This window comes from Camelina sativa, chromosome 11, assembly GCF_000633955.1.
Source record: "Camelina sativa cultivar DH55 chromosome 11, Cs, whole genome shotgun sequence".
Classification (NCBI taxonomy): Eukaryota; Viridiplantae; Streptophyta; class Magnoliopsida; order Brassicales; family Brassicaceae; genus Camelina; species Camelina sativa.
Genome location: NC_025695.1, coordinates 37,430,795 through 37,449,536, shown reverse-complemented (window position 1 = coordinate 37,449,536; position 18,742 = coordinate 37,430,795). Strand labels below are relative to the sequence as shown.

The window sequence follows — 18,742 nt, the reverse complement described above, 5'->3', positions numbered from 1 at the left end:
GTCCAAAAATTATAATATATAGTGAAGGACGATATATATATATATATGTCATGGTTTGCAGTTTGGAAACAAAATGTACATGTAAAAAATTGATGAACGCTTTAACTCCAATTCATGTCAAATGTCTCAACCTCATATATATTTCTTTACCATAGATATAAACTCTATGCCAAAATCCTTGATTCCTAAGAGACATAACAAATTAAAACTAACCTCAACCCTATTTTAAGTATTAAAGACATTTTGTCGACTTCATACCAAATAATTCTTAATCTATTGATATGTACTGCCACCTTGAACGAACTATACTACTCTTTGGCTAATTTTTTTGACCTTATAACTGCTTTTGGCTTCTTCAAATAGAAGATGATTTTATTATTTTTACAAATTATAATATATAAAATATTAAACTGAAAAAAATGTTTAATTGGTTCTTAGAATTATATCACATTCGAATTTACCATATTTTGATCAGAGTAATTAATGCTTTTTGTGGTGGAGTGTTTAGACAATTCAGTTTTTCATCGTTTTCAATTCAATAATAATAATAATAATAATAATTATTATTATTATTATAAAGAATACTTATTATTATGTGTATAAGAAAATTTATAGAAATGAAATAATCAGCTCTATTACTTCATTTATGAGATTAATATTAATGTAATATTTTCAATATTAAATATGTATCAATTATCTATAAATGAAGTAATTGTTTTTTTTTAAAATATTGTCTTTTTGTATGAACTAGGTTAAATATCGCTAATTAGCTTAGAAGAATTATTGCAATGTCTATAGTTAGTTTAGACGAGTATTTTAGTGTCATTGCTTAACTTAGATTTGTCTCATGGATTGGTTCTAGAGAAGATCCTCCAGACTATAATAGCCAAAGTAATTCGACGATAATTGGCTCCATATATAACAGTTCGATCACAATTAGAAAAAAATTTCTTCTGACCTTTTTCTTCCATCGTGCCATGCTAGTTGTTGGTAAAGTGAGCCCAAATTGTATGATCTAATATACAAACTAAAGTGATAAGAGTAAAGGTAAATATTAATAACAAAAGTTGTAAAATTAAAATTCTATCACTCAATTTTCTTTTTTCCAACAAAGTATATGATATACATTTTAGGTATTGTTATTTTTTTTAGAAATCAATAACAAAAAAACTCCATGGCAAAGCCGTAGAAGAATCAATAATTGCAACTTACAAATGCTCTCATTTGTATTCATCTAAATTTTCTGCCAATTACAATTTAAGAAACTGATCTTGATTGAAATTATTGTAAACTTCCGCCATAAAATACAATATATCAAACTTCATTCACCCAACAAAATCAAATAATTACAAACTTACTTTATTTTGTAGAAGATTTCTCAAAGAACACGCCTTCCTCTCTTTAGACAGGAAGTACAATGGGAGTAGCATAACGATTCTTGGTCGGAGCGGATGTCAAAGGTTAGGGAGATGCCGGTGGTTGGAGGCAGTGGAATGTTCCGGTTTGCTAGAGGATATGTCGAGGCTCGGACCAAGTGGTTCGATCGCAAGACTGGTGATGCTACTGTTGAGTATAATTGTTACGTTTTGCATTACTGATGATGATGCCTAGAAATATATATACCCACTTAATTTAATGGAACTTCTTTTCTCTTTGTTTCTTCATCCATTTTTTATTTACGTATACCGATTTTAATGGGGGGATTATTTTAATACTATTTGTACACTTGTTATCAAAATTTGCATTTTGTGTTGTTAGTATTTGATGTTTCTGCAAAACACCTTTCAGTTGACATTCTTTGCAACTTTAACCAATTCAATCTGCATTATATATAACCTTGGACCGATCGTGTATAGAATTTTGTAATGCATATAATTTCACTATATAACAACATTCCATAGTACATACGTTTTGTTATCCACAATATACAATCTTCCAAAAAAGATGTTGCAAAAGACAAATGCAATGCATTCCCATTTCTATAAAAGATTCATATGCCTATAGAGCTAGCTCTCACTATGAATACTCATAGTACATCATTCCCATGTATTTGATTTTGGATTTAATTCCCTTATACCCTTTGACCAAAAAAACATTTCTCAAATCCCCTCCTTGCCAGATTTATTTTATTTTCTGTTTTCTTTTAATAAAAAAATTACAAAACTACTTTGTAACCCTTGACTTGTCAATATTTACTAATCCAACCACTATTTTTTCGGACCCCCCACCCAAATTCAATTACCAATGGATCTACAACTTACTTTATTCTAGTTTTATTTTATATAGATCTAAAACTCAAAAAACTTCATCTCTCTCTCTCTCTTTTTATCCTATTTGCTCTCATTTTCTCTTGGTTCTACTTCTTCAAAATCTTCTCCGTTGTTTCACAAGATTAATCAATTTTCGTCACATTCTTCAGCCTCCTTGACAATCAAACATCATAGAAATTAAAAACTATAAAAAAAATTGATTGTAAATTTAGGGTTTGTGAAAAGAGATTTGGTACTGGAAAAGCTCATGAAGAAACCAAAGATTTCACATGAATGACACTTGATCTTTAAATTGAAAATTGAATTCCCTTCCATACATAGTAGTATCTTTGTGTATGATGTAGTGTGAGACAAATTATTTATAAACAAATGGATCTCATAGGTACAACTGGATTTTGTATGTACAACTGAGACTATTTCAGTACAACTAGAACTCTTATGTACAACTGAGACACAGTATAGCCTATATAACTAAAATTGATGAAATTTTAAATAAATGAATTTAGATATTGAATAATTTAAAATTAATATTAAAATGAAACATGTGTCATGTGTAAATAAAATAATTATACTAATTTATCTAACGCATGAAGACGCAAAAGAAAAACATGCTTAAAGAGAAAAGTTATATATTGATAATTTTTTCAAGTAGTTGTACTCAAACTTTTAGTTGTATTGGCATTAACGTAGTTGTACTTTGGTAATTTAAAAATATAAATAGTTGTACTCAAATTTTAATATTTTTTTTGCAATTGTACTTATGATAATCAGTAATTAAAATACAATTACAATACGTACATATCAATATATTTGTTCAAATATGTTATTTGTTTGTTTCCCATAATAATGTTGTGATTATTTACAAAGTAATCATAAATGTATAAGGTAGTTGAAGTTAAAATATGAGAATAAGATAGATAATGATATAAATTTGAATAATCTAGATTTCAATCCCCAAAATATGATTTTTTTTTATAGTTACTAATATAGATGTGAATAGTATACAACAAATTTTATTTTTTATTTTTGGTTTGCTAATAAACTTAATTGTAACAGTTGCACATAGTTGTATCACGATGGAACAATTGTGTTTCGAAATAAATATAATCATTCTGAAAGCAAAGATATAAGTGTCCACTATTCTTTTACTCACACCCTTAGTTTATCATTACTAATTAAAAATGATTCTGGTATAAATATTTTATTTTGTATATAACTAGTTTTTTTCAAACGTTATTAAAACACTAGTTGTACCGGCCATATTTAGTTGTACAAGTTTTTTCACGATTTTGTCAAAATTGGTGGGACCAAAATGAAGGTGATTAATGATTGGCTGGGAATTTTTTTGAAAAATAATTATTAAAATTTAAAATTAATGTAATGAGTAAATAATAAATATAATATTCAAGGGTAAAATTGGAATTATCTTTTATTATAAAGGTAAGAGGGTATGTAGAATAAAATGGGATAGTGTAGAAATGTTTTTTTGGTCAAAGGGCACAATATAATTTATTATTATTATTATTATTATTTTTTGAGCTCAACAACAACTTTCATTATCCAAATCATTATCCAAATCAGCTTACACTTGGTTAATCCACTCTTACAAGAGATTTGACCCAATTTGGCTCAGTAGAATACAACTTAGGGTCATAATTCTAGGCACAAAACAGATTCTACGCTCTTGAAAGTTGAGCAGCAAAACTTTTATGTCTTGGAGCATGGGAGCGTAGGCTGGCCATATTTCGTCATTATTGATCAAATTAACTGCCCCCAATGAATACGATTCAAAGATCACTCTATTATAGTTCAGTCGAATCATTGATCTGATCGCTTGCCTTAAAGCCTCTAATTCCACTTCCAACACTGATCTTGCTCGCTGAACAGCTTGTGCGCCCAACCATAAAACCATTCCCACTTTGTCCCGAAGAACCCAACCTATACCACCGGGGTTACTTTCACCATTCCAAGACCCATCAGTGTTGCACTTAACCCAAGCATCCGGAGGTGGTCGCCACACCATTCTTTCAGATGATCGTGGCTCAGTACAACCATTATCTGGTTCATCTGATTCTTTCCTTTGACTCCACTCCGTCGCATCCTCTTGTGCTTTTCTCACTGTATCTAATGCATTGAAGTCCTTTCCTTGGAAGATGAGAGCATTCCTTGACTTCCAGATTCTCCAAAGCAGCCAAGGGATGATCAGTTCAAGGCCATCAGGCTGAGGAGTATGTGTCTTAATATTCAAGACATGGAACATATTTTCATAAATAGAATTACTCCAGGTACCACTCGGTGGAGCCGGAATAGGAGAGAGCCCAAACCTGTCTTGCATAGGAGCATTGGAATAGGAGATGATTCACCGTTTCTTCCTCACCATCACACCTTACACAGTAGGCATCTCTATTCAAATGGCGGTATGACATATTCCTTGCAACCGAGATGCAATTGGTCAAACATTTCCACAAGAAATGTTGGACCTTGGGGCTCGTCTCCGTTTTCCAAACATGGTGAATTAACGGGTTTAAGCTAGGCTGATCCACTTCTTGAATTCGTTTCCTTGGAATGATGATCTGAATTAAATCCTTTGATTTTCATATGTACTTCACACTTATATATTTTTTACTATATTGTAGCAAGTAATTATTATAGTAAAGCTTTTTGTTTTCACAAAATTTATTTAGAATTATGTCTTTTTTTTTCGAAACCTTATGTCTTAGAAATTCTCTTTTATTTTTATGAGATTGAAAAAGGGGAATTTGTATATATATATATATATATATATATATATATTTTTAAAAAAAGAGAGATTTAGGGATTTAACGGATAAAACCCAAAACAAAAGTTCTGAGGTTTGGTTTCAGTTTCAGAGTTTCAGTTTATCATTACTAATTAAAAATGATTATGGTATAAATATGTTATTTTGTATATAACTAGTTTTTTTCAAACGCTATTAAAACACTAGTTGTACTAGCCATATTTAGTTGTACAAGTTTTTTCACGATTTTGTCAAAATTGGTGGGACCAAAATGAAGGTGATTAATGATTGGCTGGAATTTTTTGTTGAAAAATAATTATTAAAATTTAAAATTAATGTAATGAGTAAATAATAAATATAATATTCAAGGGTAAAATTGGAATTATCTTTTATTATAAAGGTAAGAGGGTATGTAGAATAAAATGGGATAGTGTAGAAATGTTTTTTTGGTCAAAGGGCACAATATAATTTATTATTATTATTATTATTATTTTTTGAGCTCAACAACAACTTTCATTATCCAAATCATCTTACACTTGGTTAATCCACTCTTACAAGAGATTTGACCCAATTTGGCTCAGTAGAATACAACTTAGGGTCATAATTCTAGGCACAAAACAGATTCTACGCTCTTGAAAGTTGAGCAGCAAAACTTTTATGTCTTGGAGCATGGGAGCGTAGGCTGGCCATATTTCGTCATTATTGATCAAATTAACTGCCCCCAATGAATACGATTCAAAGATCACTCTATTATAGTTCAGTCGAATCATTGATCTGATCGCTTGCCTTAAAGCCTCTAATTCCACTTCCAACACTGATCTTGCTCGCTGAACAGCTTGTGCGCCCAACCATAAAACCATTCCCACTTTGTCCCGAAGAACCCAACCTATACCACCGGGGTTACTTTCACCATTCCAAGACCCATCAGTGTTGCACTTAACCCAAGCATCCGGAGGTGGTCGCCACACCATTCTTTCAGATGATCGTGGCTCAGTACAGCCATTATCTGGTTCATCAGATTCTTTCCTTTGACTCCACTCCGTCACATCCTCTTGTGCTTTTCTCACTGTATCTAATGCATTGAAGTCCTTTCCTTGGAAGATGAGAGCATTCCTTGACTTCCAGATTCCCCAGAGCAGCCAAGGGATGATCAGTTCAAGGCCATCAGGCTGAGGAGTATGTGTCTTAATATTCAAGACATGGAACATATTTTCATATATAGAATTACTCCAGGTACCACTCGGTGGAGCCGGAATAGGAGAGAGAGCCCAAACCTGTCTTGCATAGGTGCATTGGAATAGGAGATGATTCACCGTTTCTTCCTCACCATCACACTTTACACAGTAGGCATCTCTATTCAAATGGCGGTATGACATATTCCTTGCAACCGAGATGCAATTGGTCAAACATTTCCACAAGAAATGTTGGACCTTGGGGCTCGTCTCCGTTTTCCAAACCTGGTGAATTAACGGGTATAAGCTAGGCTGATCCACTTCTTGAATTCATTTCCTTGGAATGATGATCTGAATTAAATCCTTTGATTTTCATATGTACTTCACACTTATATATTTTTTACTATATTGTAGCAAGTAATTATTATAGTAAAGCTTTTTGTTTTCACAAAATTTATTTAGAATTATGTCTTTTTTTTTCGAAACCTTATGTCTTAGAAATTCTCTTTTATTTTTATGAGATTGAAAAAGGGGAATTTGTATATATATATATATATATATATATATATATATATTTTTTTTTTTTAAAAAAGAGAGATTTAGGGATTTAACGGATAAAACCCAAAACAAAAGTTCTGAGGTTTGGTTTCAGTTTCAGAGTTTCAGTTTATCCACGACCACAACACATAGCCATCCCTGAGTTTGGCGACGAGTTAGTCTTCTTCTTACTTCCTTCTCATTCTTGTTTCGTATCGTCGATATTGTGAAAATGAGCGCTGAGAGATAGGATCAGCAGAGATAAAAAAGTAGAGAAGATGTCGTCTTTCTTCAAATCTTTTCCGGGAAATCCCAGAGAAGCTGCTGCCATGGCGATGGTTCAGTCTTCATCTTACAGAGTATGTGGTTCACTCTTCAGTCTTCATATTACTTTGAATCCGTCTGCTCTGCATAATATGTTTTTGCAGGAGTACTGAGAAAGTGATAGCCTTTTTTTTATTGCCAAGTTCGATTTTTAGATTACATTTTTCTTCGAATTGGTCCATATTATCATTGCAATTGCAATTTCGGGTTTGTGGGATTCGTTAATGTAGTTCTCTTTTTTTTTTTGTTGTGGGACGGATAAATACGTTTGTCTAGATTGGGGTTCTTAACGTTTACTATTGCACACCAGTTGTTCGATAAAATTTCAGAGACTTCTGGGTTGACTTTTTTATCCATTACAAGTAACTGTGCATCTCATGAAGTGCTTACATGTGTCCTCTGTAATGCTTAGAGAGCCCTTTTATTAACCAAAGCTCTGTTCTTTCTTTAGAAAAATGTGTTGTCTTGCTTGGCAAAAACTACTTCACCTATATCATTCTTCTTGTTGACAACTTGCGTTGAAATAGTTTTTGAGATGTGGTTTTGTCCCCGTTCAGGTATTGTCAGGTAGAAGTTCTTCTAATTTAAGGAGAAACACGCCGTTGGATTCTTTTCTTGCCAAGGGAAGGTCTTCCGTCAAGGCTTTTTCGTTCCTATATGTTTCACGGTATTCAACTGAATCAAACAATGAGTTTGGTCATTCATCAAAGCGAAGGTCTCGTGGGCCTGTTATGGCAGCAAAGAAAGCATCTGAAGGTTTTGCATCTCACAACTAGTACTTTTCCTAATACTGCTATTCTGTTATGCAATGTGACACTCATTTACCATTGTGTTTGGTTAGGGGAAAAACAAGAAGATGGAAAGTACAAGCACACAGTTGATTTGCCAAAGACAGGTTTTGGTATGAGAGCGAATTCTTTGACAAGGGAACCTGAACTCCAGAAGTTGTGGGAAGAGCACCAGGTCTTCAAGAGAGTTTCTGATAATAACAATGGAGTAAGATTCTCAAGATTTTTTCCTACATCAACTTTGCTTTGCGAAACTGGTGTCTAATAATTTAGTTGGAATTTCAGGGGAGTTTCATTCTTCACGATGGTCCTCCTTATGCCAATGGTGATCTGCATATGGGTCATGCTCTTAACAAGATACTGAAGGATATCATTAATCGCTATAAGGTATTCTCTTTTCCTGACTTGGACATCGATTTATTCTCCTTATGGCTTCTCTATCTTTGCTTACGTCCAATATAGGAGTTCTTCTCATCAAAGTATCTGCTTTATGCAGCTGCTCCAAAACTATAAAGTTCAGTACGTTCCTGGGTGGGATTGCCATGGCCTCCCAATTGAGTTGAAAGGCAAGTACATAATGGTTTATGGGCGTTTGAGTTATTAGAAACAGAAAGTAACTCTGCTTTTGTTATGTTCCAGTTAGTTAGTTGCCTGAATAATGTGGCTGTAACCATCAAATATTTCAGTTCTGCAGTCCCTAGATCAGGAAGTGAGAAAGGAACTTACACCATTAAAATTAAGGGCAAAGGCAGCGAAATTTGCAAAAGCAACAGTCAAAACACAAATGGAATCATTTAAGGTGGCTATCAAGCTTTGTTTTCATATCTGAGTTCCTGTTTTGAATGCATCAGTCATTATGAATTTTAGATATCTCAGGGCATAATAACTACTAAAGATATTTTGTTCGGTATTCCATTAACATTTAGCATATCTGGCATAATACTTGATGTTTATAGCGGTTTGGAGTATGGGCAGACTGGAACCATCCTTATCTAACTCTTGATCTGGAATATGAAGCAGCCCAGGTAATGGTCTTACCTCCAACATTATGTACTGGATTAATTATCCATGTAGAAGATGATTATTAGTAGAGTTCTTCAAAGCCTGATAAAGTCAACATATCTTTTTATCGTATATTGTAGGTTGAAGTATTTGGCCAGATGGCCTTGAAAGGGTACATCTATAGAGGTAGGAAGCCAGTTCACTGGAGCCCTTCATCTCGGACTGCTCTTGCAGAAGCTGAACTAGAGGTTAACTTGACTCCCCTTTTCTTCTCAACTAATCTAAGAATAATAATAATAATAATAATATTAATATTATGGCCAGCTCAGAGAAACATTTAAAGTCTGCTAAACCCATACCAGTCTTCCCATTCTTTTTCTTACTGCTGTTGACATTTTATCATAATGTGATCTGTTGTCCATTAGACCGAGAGTAGTTCTTTTTATCCTTAATGAACGCTGGTTTTGTAGTCATCTGTTCCTGTTCTTAACGCATGCTGCTTTCATGAAATAATGTTTTGACGATTCCACACTTTACCTTGTTATCTGATATCAGTTCCACCTGTATCTGCTGATATGTGTAGTATCCGGAGGGTCATATTTCCAAAAGCATATATGCTATTTTCAAATTGGTTGGCGGAGCAAAAACAAGCCTTTTAGATGAGTTTATCCCTAATATATGCTTGGCAGTATGGACAACTACACCTTGGACTATGCCAGCCAATGCTGGTGAGGCGATATATTAGTATATGTTTGCTTTGTATCCGTTCTTTCTCACATTTGTTCTCCAAATTAGTATATGTTTCTCTCAACTTTCAAAATGATAACTACTTTTTTTTTTGTATGGTTTTCTATTTGAATGCTATATAAGCAATTAAGCACATTTGGTGACTCTTCCTTTAATTCTTGTCTAACTTTCAGCTGTCGCGGTGAATGCGAAGCTTCAGTACTCTGTTGTGGAAGTGCAGTCATTCTCAGAAGATGAATCTGTTGTGACAGGCAACAAAAAGAAAATGTCTGGGAAGGTTCTAAAGAATAAACAAAAGCTTTTCGTGATTGTAGCAACCGACCTTGTGCCAGCATTAGAAGCGAAATGGGGTGTGAAGCTTATCATAAGTAAAACATTCCTTGGTTCAGATCTTGAAAACTGCAGGTAACATTCTAAGTTAGAGAATAAATAGGAATTTCAGTTTTGTATGTGGTGCTATAAATTGAATCCCTTAGTTTATGGTCGGTCATCATGGTTGTAGGTACACACATCCAATTGATAACAGGGACTGTCCAGTCGTTATAGGGGGTGATTACATAACTACGGAATCAGGAACAGGGTTGGTCCACACTGCCCCTGGTCATGGTCAGGAGGATTATGCAACCGGCCTGAAGTATGGGCTGCCTCTTGTCTCTCCAGTAGATGATGAAGGAAAGTTCACTGAGGAAGCTGGACAGTTTAGAGGGCTCTCTGTCCTTGGAGAAGGGAATAGTGCTGTTGTCAGTTACCTGGATGAGAATATGTCTTTGGTCATGGAAGAATCGTATGGTGAGTTTGATTCAGATGCTTTCTGAGGAATCATTTGAGGAAACATTTGCTTCAGAGTCTCATGATTTAATTTCCTTCTTTGCCATGCAGCTCATAAATACCCATATGATTGGCGAACTAAGAAACCTACGATATTTAGAGCGACTGAGCAGTGGTTTGCATCGGTCGAGGGTTTTCGCACGGCCACTATGGATGCAATCAACAATGTAAAATGGATACCACATCAGGTACCAATTTGAACACATATAGAGTTTATGAGTTTACATTTCTTGAGTATCATGTGTGGATGTTAACTGTGAAAGGAGACTCACAGAACATGAACCACATGATCTGATACACCTTGCTCTTCTATTTTCTCAATGTTGACATGGTATCATACTGCTTGCCTAAGCATCTTCCTTGTGTTGTTTGGAGTTTAATTTGGCACCTGTTATATTTTGGCAATTTGTCATTCAGGCAGTAAACAGAATATCTGCCATGACTTCCAGTCGATCTGATTGGTGCATCTCGAGACAAAGGACATGGGGTGTCCCTATCCCTGCCTTTTATCATGTTAAGACGAAAGAACCCCTCATGAATGAAGAGACAATTAACCATGTTAAATGTAAGGGCCTATAAGAGAGTATGGTCTCTTTATTGGTTATTATTTACTGACTGTGTTTTCTGTAACCTTATTTGAATACTTTGTCTGGCAGCCATAATTTCCCAAAAGGGTAGTGACGCGTGGTGGTATATGTCAGTGGAAGACCTACTTCCTGAGAGTTATCGTGATAAAGCAGCTGATTATGAAAAGGGGACTGATACAATGGACGTCTGGTTTGACTCAGGTACTATGATAAAAGAAACATAATTAAAATCAGATAGTCGCACAAAGCACTCAACAACTATTTTACATCACTTTCTTTTTCATTTGTATGTCAGGATCTTCTTGGGCTGGTGTATTGGGGAAACGTGAGGGTCTTACTTTCCCTGCAGATGTGTATCTAGAAGGAACAGATCAGCATCGTGGGTGGTTCCAGAGTTCTTTGTTAACAAGCATTGCAACACAAGGTGATTGCACACCATGATGATTGCCTTCTAAATTGAGATTATTCGACATGTTTTAGCTTTCTTGGTGTAAAGTGGCTTTTCATTTTATTTTCTTTCACATTTTGCATGATTGTATAGGAAAAGCCCCTTATTCAGCTGTTATAACACATGGATTTGTATTGGATGAGAAGGGTATGAAAATGAGCAAGTCTCTAGGTAACGTAGTGGACCCACGTTTGGTCATTGAAGGAGGGAAAAATTCAAAGGTTTGTCGCTGGTATAGAAACCAATACTATTGTTTAAAAACATCTTCGTTATCTAACAAATCTGTTTCCTGACAAGGGTTTGTCTTTCTATGCCAGGATGCACCTGCTTATGGAGCTGATGTTATGCGTCTTTGGGTTTCTAGTGTAGATTACACAGGGGATGTACTGATAGGTCCACAGATTCTTCGTCAAATGTCTGATATATATAGGAAGTTGAGGGGAACATTACGATATCTCTTGGGCAATCTTCATGATTGGAGAGTAGGTTTTGAACTCTAAGCTTTACATAGAGTAGTGTTTTCTTTTCTTTCCCCACTTTTCAAGATTTCTTGATTGTGTTTTATATCCTGACGTCGGTGAGAATCCTTAAATATTAAGTTGTGGCGGTTTGTAGGTTGATAATGCTGTTCCATACCAGGATTTACCTATCATTGATCAGCATGCTCTCTTTCAGCTTGAGAATGTAGTAAAGAACATACAAGAATGTTACGAGAACTACCAGTTCTTTAAAATATTCCAGGTACCAGACCTCTCCATCTTATTTTGGTAAAGTTGAACTGGCCAGTACCTGCAAAGTAGTCTCTTTAGATGTGTCACGTTTCCTGACTGTGCCAATTTATTTTATTTTCTTAATTTTGATATGGAGAATGGCCACATTAGCTTAAAAACAGGGAGCCACTAAATGATCTACATTATTTTTGTATGTATTTCTTTGCCTGTGACGGAAAACAGACATAGATTACCGTTACAAGAGTTAGTTTATTAATTAGTATCTAAGGAACTTAAATTCACCAATTACTTACTGTACATTGAGGTGAGAGTGGGGTTGATGTATTTGCAATGGATGGCTGAACCTCAGGAGGCTGAATTTCATGTTTTAGATCATCTGTGTTACTCAATGAGCTTTCTTTATTTCAGATCATACAACGATTCACAATTGTTGATCTGTCAAATTTCTACTTCGATATCGCTAAAGATAGACTGTATACTGGGTAAGTTTTCCATCTTCTTTTAGGTTGATATTTGCTGCAACCTTTGTAGAACTTTTCTTAATATGGCTGTGGTACACAAGGTAATCTGGACCAAAAATACTTTTTCTCAGGGGAACTTCAAGTTTTACCAGAAGAAGCTGTCAAACAGTTCTTTCAACACATTTGTTATCCATATTGAGAGTGATTGCTCCGATAGTACCTCACCTAGCGGAAGATGTCTGGCAGAATCTTCCATTTGAGTACAGAAATGAAGATGGCTCTGCATCAAAATTTGTCTTCGAACTTAAATGGCCTACAATGAATGAACAATGGCTTTCATTTCCTGCTGAAGATGTTCTCTTCTGGCAAAGGCTTCTCGAGGTACCAAAGCTCCCCTAAATCATAGCTGATACGCACAGAATATTTCGCATCTTTATACTCTCTTCTCTACTTATAATTAAAGTAATAGAGTTCCTTAGCTACTGAGTGGTGATGAAGTCAATGAAATGTTACGCAATATCAGAATTTTTACTCGAATGTTATGTCAAATTGATCGTGTAGTCAGTTCTTATGATATTGCATTATCGAAAGTTCTCTGGAAGAACCTTTTAGTTTTTTTTACTGGCCGATTCTTCCTCAGACGACATGTACTTGATGCATGTTATGTAGCGAGGATCTTAAAAATGCTTATGGTGTTTGTGTGACAGTTAAGGACCGAGGTGAACAAAGTGCTGGAGCTCGCACGTAATGAGAAAATGATTGGTTCCAGTTTAGAAGCAAAGGTGTATCTGCATACTGGAGATGCAGGCATGGCTACAAAATTACTAGAGATGAGTGAAGCAAAGAACGAAGCTGACACTCTGCAACGCATATTCATAACATCACAAGTAAGCACTAGACCTACTTATGTGCAAAATCCATATTCCAGTTATAATTCAAGATAAATTAAAACCCTTTACGGCCATCACAACAGATACCCCTGGGGTTTTCTGTGTAAGGTTCAGGTCGCCAAACTACAATTAGGCTCACTTGATCATTATAGTTACTCAATAGGATTCATTAGATACAAGCAAAGTAAAATGTTTTAGAGTAAACAGGATTAGGCACAAAGCGAAATTTTATTTTGATCCAGCCTGGTTCATTCTACTCAGATTTTGATGTGTAGGGTAGGGTCCTTTTTGCACAAGTATCGTAGATATAGGATTGCGGCCAAAAGAGAAATGCTGAATGTTTATAAGATATAGGAAGAGTACTTTTATAGCACTAGATACATGTAGGGATTAGATCTATGGAAGACATTCTCGAACGCCCCAATATGCATAAGGGATAGGTATGAATGAGGAAACATATGGATCAAAAGATTACAGCATTTTATTATACAGGTTATAATGATTCATCTGGCATTCCTCATTATTATATACACAATTTTTAATTAAAGTTGAGATTCGATCATAGTGAGTGCATTTCTATGAGACTAGCCATGAAACTGTTGTGCATGTGTATACAGGTTGAGGTATTGTCGTCAATGAATGAGATAGTAAGCAGTGTACAACACACAGGAGAGTATGTGGAGGGAGAAAACAAAGTCTGGATTGGTGTGTCACGAGCTGAGGGGTCCAAGTGCGAGAGGTGCTGGAACTACTCGGGCCAGGTCGGGTCGTTCTCCGACCATCCTACTCTCTGTGGACGCTGCTTCAATGTCATTGTTGCTAATCCACCTGAGCCTGCAGTTGCAGCCGTAATCAGCTGAGCTTGAAATTTGCTCTATACTGTACAAGTTTCTTTTGCCCATTGCACTATTTGCACATACTCCAATTCATTTTTGTTTCAAAAGTCAATAGATTCTAGTTGATCTCTATTAAACCAGAAACATTGCGGATTTGTAAAACAACTCCAATTACTCATTTATTTTAATAATTGCAATGTAAGAACATGCACATAAATTGTAAATGAAATCTTTTGGGAATCTGTTGGCATGACACACGAAGATAGTTTTAAATAACCAGGAAACTCTATTTAACCTGGTTATAAAACCAAAAAAACAGAATCATTTGCGTGTGCTAATACTTTAAATAGAGTCGAACCAGACATGTAATACCCAAGATTTAATGTCTGAAAATTATGGCTCGGAGCTAACGTAGGAACCAAACACAGAGTACAAAAACATGGATGGAACTACAAGGATTTTGTTCTAGTTCTATTTCTAGAGCTGAGCGTTTGCGTTATGTTGTAGTACCTCTACTTCGTCCAAGTCATCGCTCTGTATATGAAAGTCGTCCTACACCAAGAAAATGTAAACACATGTTGTAAATTTGTAAAGCTTAGATGCAAAATTCAAAGAATCTATTTGAAGTTGTGCTATACAGTGATCATATCTTAATTGTTTGGTCAAGACAATAACAAATGCTTACTTGCGGCTGAGCTGGTGGTTCCTGTGTAGGGTATACTTGAGGCTGAGACATTCTATAATAGGGTTCCTTCAGATCGAGTTTGCACGATGATGTCTGGAGTATTCCACCTTGATTGGCACCGGGTCCCCACATTTTAGCTGTTTAAAAAGCCAATCAGAATCAGAAACAAAGTCGAAAGTAGATGATATGTATCAAAGGAGAGATGTAAGAAAGCAAGATTAACCTGAGAGTGTTAGATTAATAGTGTAACTCTGAGCACTGTGGGCAACCAAATGAAGTCTACCAGTGATCTCTTGCCCTGCCATGACATGAATAGGCTGCGAGAGAACACATCTTATTTGGTACCAATGGGTTGTTGGTGCTCCAGGAGCCGTTGTGAACCATCTTTGTACTGTGCTGTTATATAGACAGAACAAATTAGGTTTGTATTGTTGCCTTTGATGATTGAAAAAAAAAAGGAATATTAATCTGAAGGATGGAAACATATATGTAAATTGTTATGGCTTCATACCTTCCGTCAAAGAGAACGTCAAACCAGCACGCAAGTCCATGCACTCTAGTACACACTGACGCTGTGAACTTTAATGGGATATCAATCTCGTAAAATTGTTCTTCCTGTGAAAGCGAATTGACAGCTAAATAAGTTTGGATTATGTCATTCACCAAATTAACAAGGCTGCACATAGATATTCCATAGATGTGAAAAGAATGAGAGAAAAATGTCCAATGTAAAGGAAACACTGTGGAACTGACACACAGAAAATAGTTATACCGTCATCTTAGTGAAATCTATCACATGTGACACTGAGGGAGCCACCAATAATCTTGGATCAAATGCATCAACAACAGGCTACAAAATCAGTGAATATGAAGGGTGAGAGGAGAAAAAATTAATCAGCAATTCACCGGTGTAAGTAAGATATACCTGGGAAAAATAACCCTGGTGGGCTGACACGTATAGAGGTGTCAAATCAACTCCATAATAGTTCTGTTGCTGCCAAAACAAAGCCTGCATAGAGGTAGAAAGCCTAATTACTGAAAGCTTTAACCATCACATACTGAATTCAAATCCTTTCTATGTTGTAAGCAATATTAGATATATTTTCCTGATAAGATGTCCGTTATGTACCTTATTTGCCATTTCAACAAATAAGAATTCATCGGCGAAAGGTGCCATATGGATCCTACAGTGAAAAAGTTATATGAGAAAGAAGAGGTTTATGAGATCGAAAAGTAAAACTATCGAAACTTTACCTTCCAACTGTTGGAAACATTTTTCCGTTTGGAGACAGAAATCGGTCTCTAGCAATAACATATGTCTCCAGCATCCTCTCATTGACCAATAGGGTGCCTACAGGCACACATATTTTATATATAAGGAAGGTGCTTTCAAAAAAATCACTAAAACTTTGAATCAGTATTGATGTTTCTCCACTTTTTCTCACAGACCAAAATTTGCCTTCTGAAAGATTCTGATTTTCATGAAGAGCACGTTAAAAGAATCCGTTTGTGAAAGACATACCCATTGGTTCAGAGATCAAAACATCAGCCTTCTCAGGCAACTCAATATCCTCAATCTTTCCCTTGATGACCTACACTTGTCCAACTCAAAGAATATCAGAAAAATGGATATATATGGAAAAGTGTACTAACGAAACTGGACTACAGTCTACAGGTCTTAACTGTGATCCGTTCAGCAAGCAATGGGTTTCCAGCAATCAGCTTACGGGCATATTCAGCCATTTCTGATGCTTCCACAGCATACACATGCTTGGCACCAGCCTAAATTAAGGGGAAGATAATGGACGTCTATAAGAAAAACAAAAAGCAAAAGGCAGATCTATAGTAGTTCTAAAACCTTTTCGGCCCAAAGTTCCTTAAATTTTTGCATACCAGTGCAGCAAATAATGACAAAATGCCACTTCCAGCTCCCACATCTACAACAACACGACCAGCAAAATCTGAACGATTCTCCATAACTGCAGCATGATATGTACCTGAAGACAGTAATATGACATATAAAGAGCTATCCTCGGCCAAATAGCAATGTGGAAAAATTAAAAATATTTATCTTCTGATAGATATGCTCCTAAACCAACAAAAAAGTCGGAAACAAATCTCTAATGTAACAGATGCACAAAAGCCAGAGACCTTACCTGTCCTCACATAATCCTGCAGCATATTTTGCTGATGTAAAAGTTGTCCATAATAATGGAAATACATTTTAGCAGAAGCAGCCTCTATCTTATCATCGAACTTGCTTTTATTAGCTGAAACTGTTCCATTCGGCAAAGTTGATCCTAGAAACGAAAGAACGGGAAAGACATCAAAGAATGAGTACAAACAACAGTCATATGAATGTAGTGTAATCAATATATATACCCATCACTATGGTCAAGTGCATCTGAACATCTATTATTAATTCAAGAAACAACAAGAAAACATAAACAATTTGAGAGAGGCACCTTGCTTAACAGCATCCTTTGTCCATTGCTCAAATGAATCACAAAATTCCTTGCTTTCCTTGTCGTCTCTAAATTTTATTACAACTCCTCGACAGAATGATTTCTGGTTTTAAAATCAGCAAAACAAGTTATATATCAGATACACACTCGATATATATAGTGACCGAGGGTGCACACACTCAATCAAATCATCTCCTGAAACCAATCTCTATAACACTCAGAAGAAACTGAACAAAATAAATGTATCACACACCTCTTTTGCAGAAGAACTCGAACTATCAGAGACACAGATGAACTGAAGCGGCCCCAACTTGAACAGCTGAGCAACAACACAATATGAATACAAATACAAAATGAGTACACTTAATCCAACCATAGAAACGTTTCAAAAAGAGATTAAAAATAGAATCTTGAGAACCACCACCACCTGAGTCGAACTAAGATGGAAAGTGAAACCGTCGGACGATTCAGATTCCTGAAATCGGAGTTCCTTGACTTCATTAACACAAGAAAACGTAGCTACAACAGAAGAGGACGAAAGAGATGATGTGTCAGGAGACATGAGATCAGTGACGGAAGCCAAAGTGAACTCCTGCTGCTTATTCAGAGAAGGGACCTCCATTGTTCTGTTGTGAATACAACCAATGTATATAATAGATACAGTATTTGTATGTCTGGATGAATCGAAAGGGAACTTTTAGGGTTTTTGATTTCTGAGGAGAGAGCTTCCTCGCGAGCTCCGACGAGAAGTGGAAGAGAGAAAAAAAAAAAAAAAAAAAAAAAAAAAAAAAAAAAAAAAAAAAAAAAAAAAAAAAAAAAAAAAAAAAAAAAAAAAAAANGCCTATCTAGTCCCCATCTGCGGACATTTAATTCGATTTATTACAATTACAAGCTGAAACATACATGAACTATTTCAATTTTATAAGCTGAAACATACATGAACTATTTCAATTACAAGCTGAAACATACATGAACTATTTCAATTACAAGCTGAAACATGTATGTATATGAACTTGAATTTGAAGTCCTTTTTTAACAATCGTAGAGATATTTTTTTATACATGAATTCAAATGTCACAAACCTTGTTGAAACACATATTGAAACATCTACTATAGTTTTTTTTGTTATAGGGTGTTAAAACTAAAATATTACGACACAAACTAGTTTTACTAGTTGTGTTACATAACACGCAAGCAGAAAACTCAAACACCA

At 35.3% G+C, this 18,742-nt stretch overlaps 2 protein-coding genes across 3 annotated transcripts; one reads left to right on the top strand and one right to left on the bottom strand.

The window, feature by feature from the left end:
* Nucleotides 6,828–14,619, top strand: LOC104725390 (isoleucine--tRNA ligase, chloroplastic/mitochondrial). The gene is made up of 22 exons (XM_010444054.1): nt 6,828–7,096; nt 7,619–7,817; nt 7,903–8,057; nt 8,135–8,236; nt 8,346–8,415; nt 8,536–8,648; nt 8,806–8,874; nt 8,992–9,099; nt 9,435–9,579; nt 9,772–10,003; nt 10,101–10,387; nt 10,478–10,614; nt 10,844–10,991; nt 11,083–11,214; nt 11,309–11,437; nt 11,555–11,682; nt 11,779–11,943; nt 12,077–12,202; nt 12,601–12,674; nt 12,785–13,034; nt 13,361–13,540; nt 14,161–14,619. Exons 1-22 carry the CDS (start codon nt 7,016–7,018, stop codon nt 14,401–14,403), a joined length of 3,273 nt encoding a protein of 1,090 aa, XP_010442356.1. The 5' UTR covers nt 6,828–7,015; the 3' UTR covers nt 14,404–14,619.
* On the bottom strand, nt 14,704–18,314 carry LOC104725391 (probable histone-arginine methyltransferase 1.4). Of its 2 annotated transcripts, none has more exons than XR_757902.2 (15): nt 17,957–18,314; nt 17,783–17,848; nt 17,530–17,632; nt 17,221–17,364; nt 16,958–17,061; nt 16,748–16,846; nt 16,587–16,656; nt 16,319–16,415; nt 16,194–16,248; nt 15,990–16,073; nt 15,837–15,914; nt 15,576–15,679; nt 15,367–15,460; nt 15,065–15,201; nt 14,704–14,931 (listed from the first exon to the last, which is right to left on the bottom strand). XR_757902.2 is itself a non-coding variant. In XM_010444057.1 (15 exons), exons 1-15 carry the CDS (start codon nt 18,149–18,151, stop codon nt 14,857–14,859), a joined length of 1,584 nt encoding a protein of 527 aa, XP_010442359.1. In that variant the 5' UTR covers nt 18,152–18,314; the 3' UTR covers nt 14,704–14,856. The 2 variants fall into 2 exon arrangements, 1 of the variants encoding a protein (XP_010442359.1); XM_010444057.1 differs by having other exon boundaries at nt 15,288–15,460.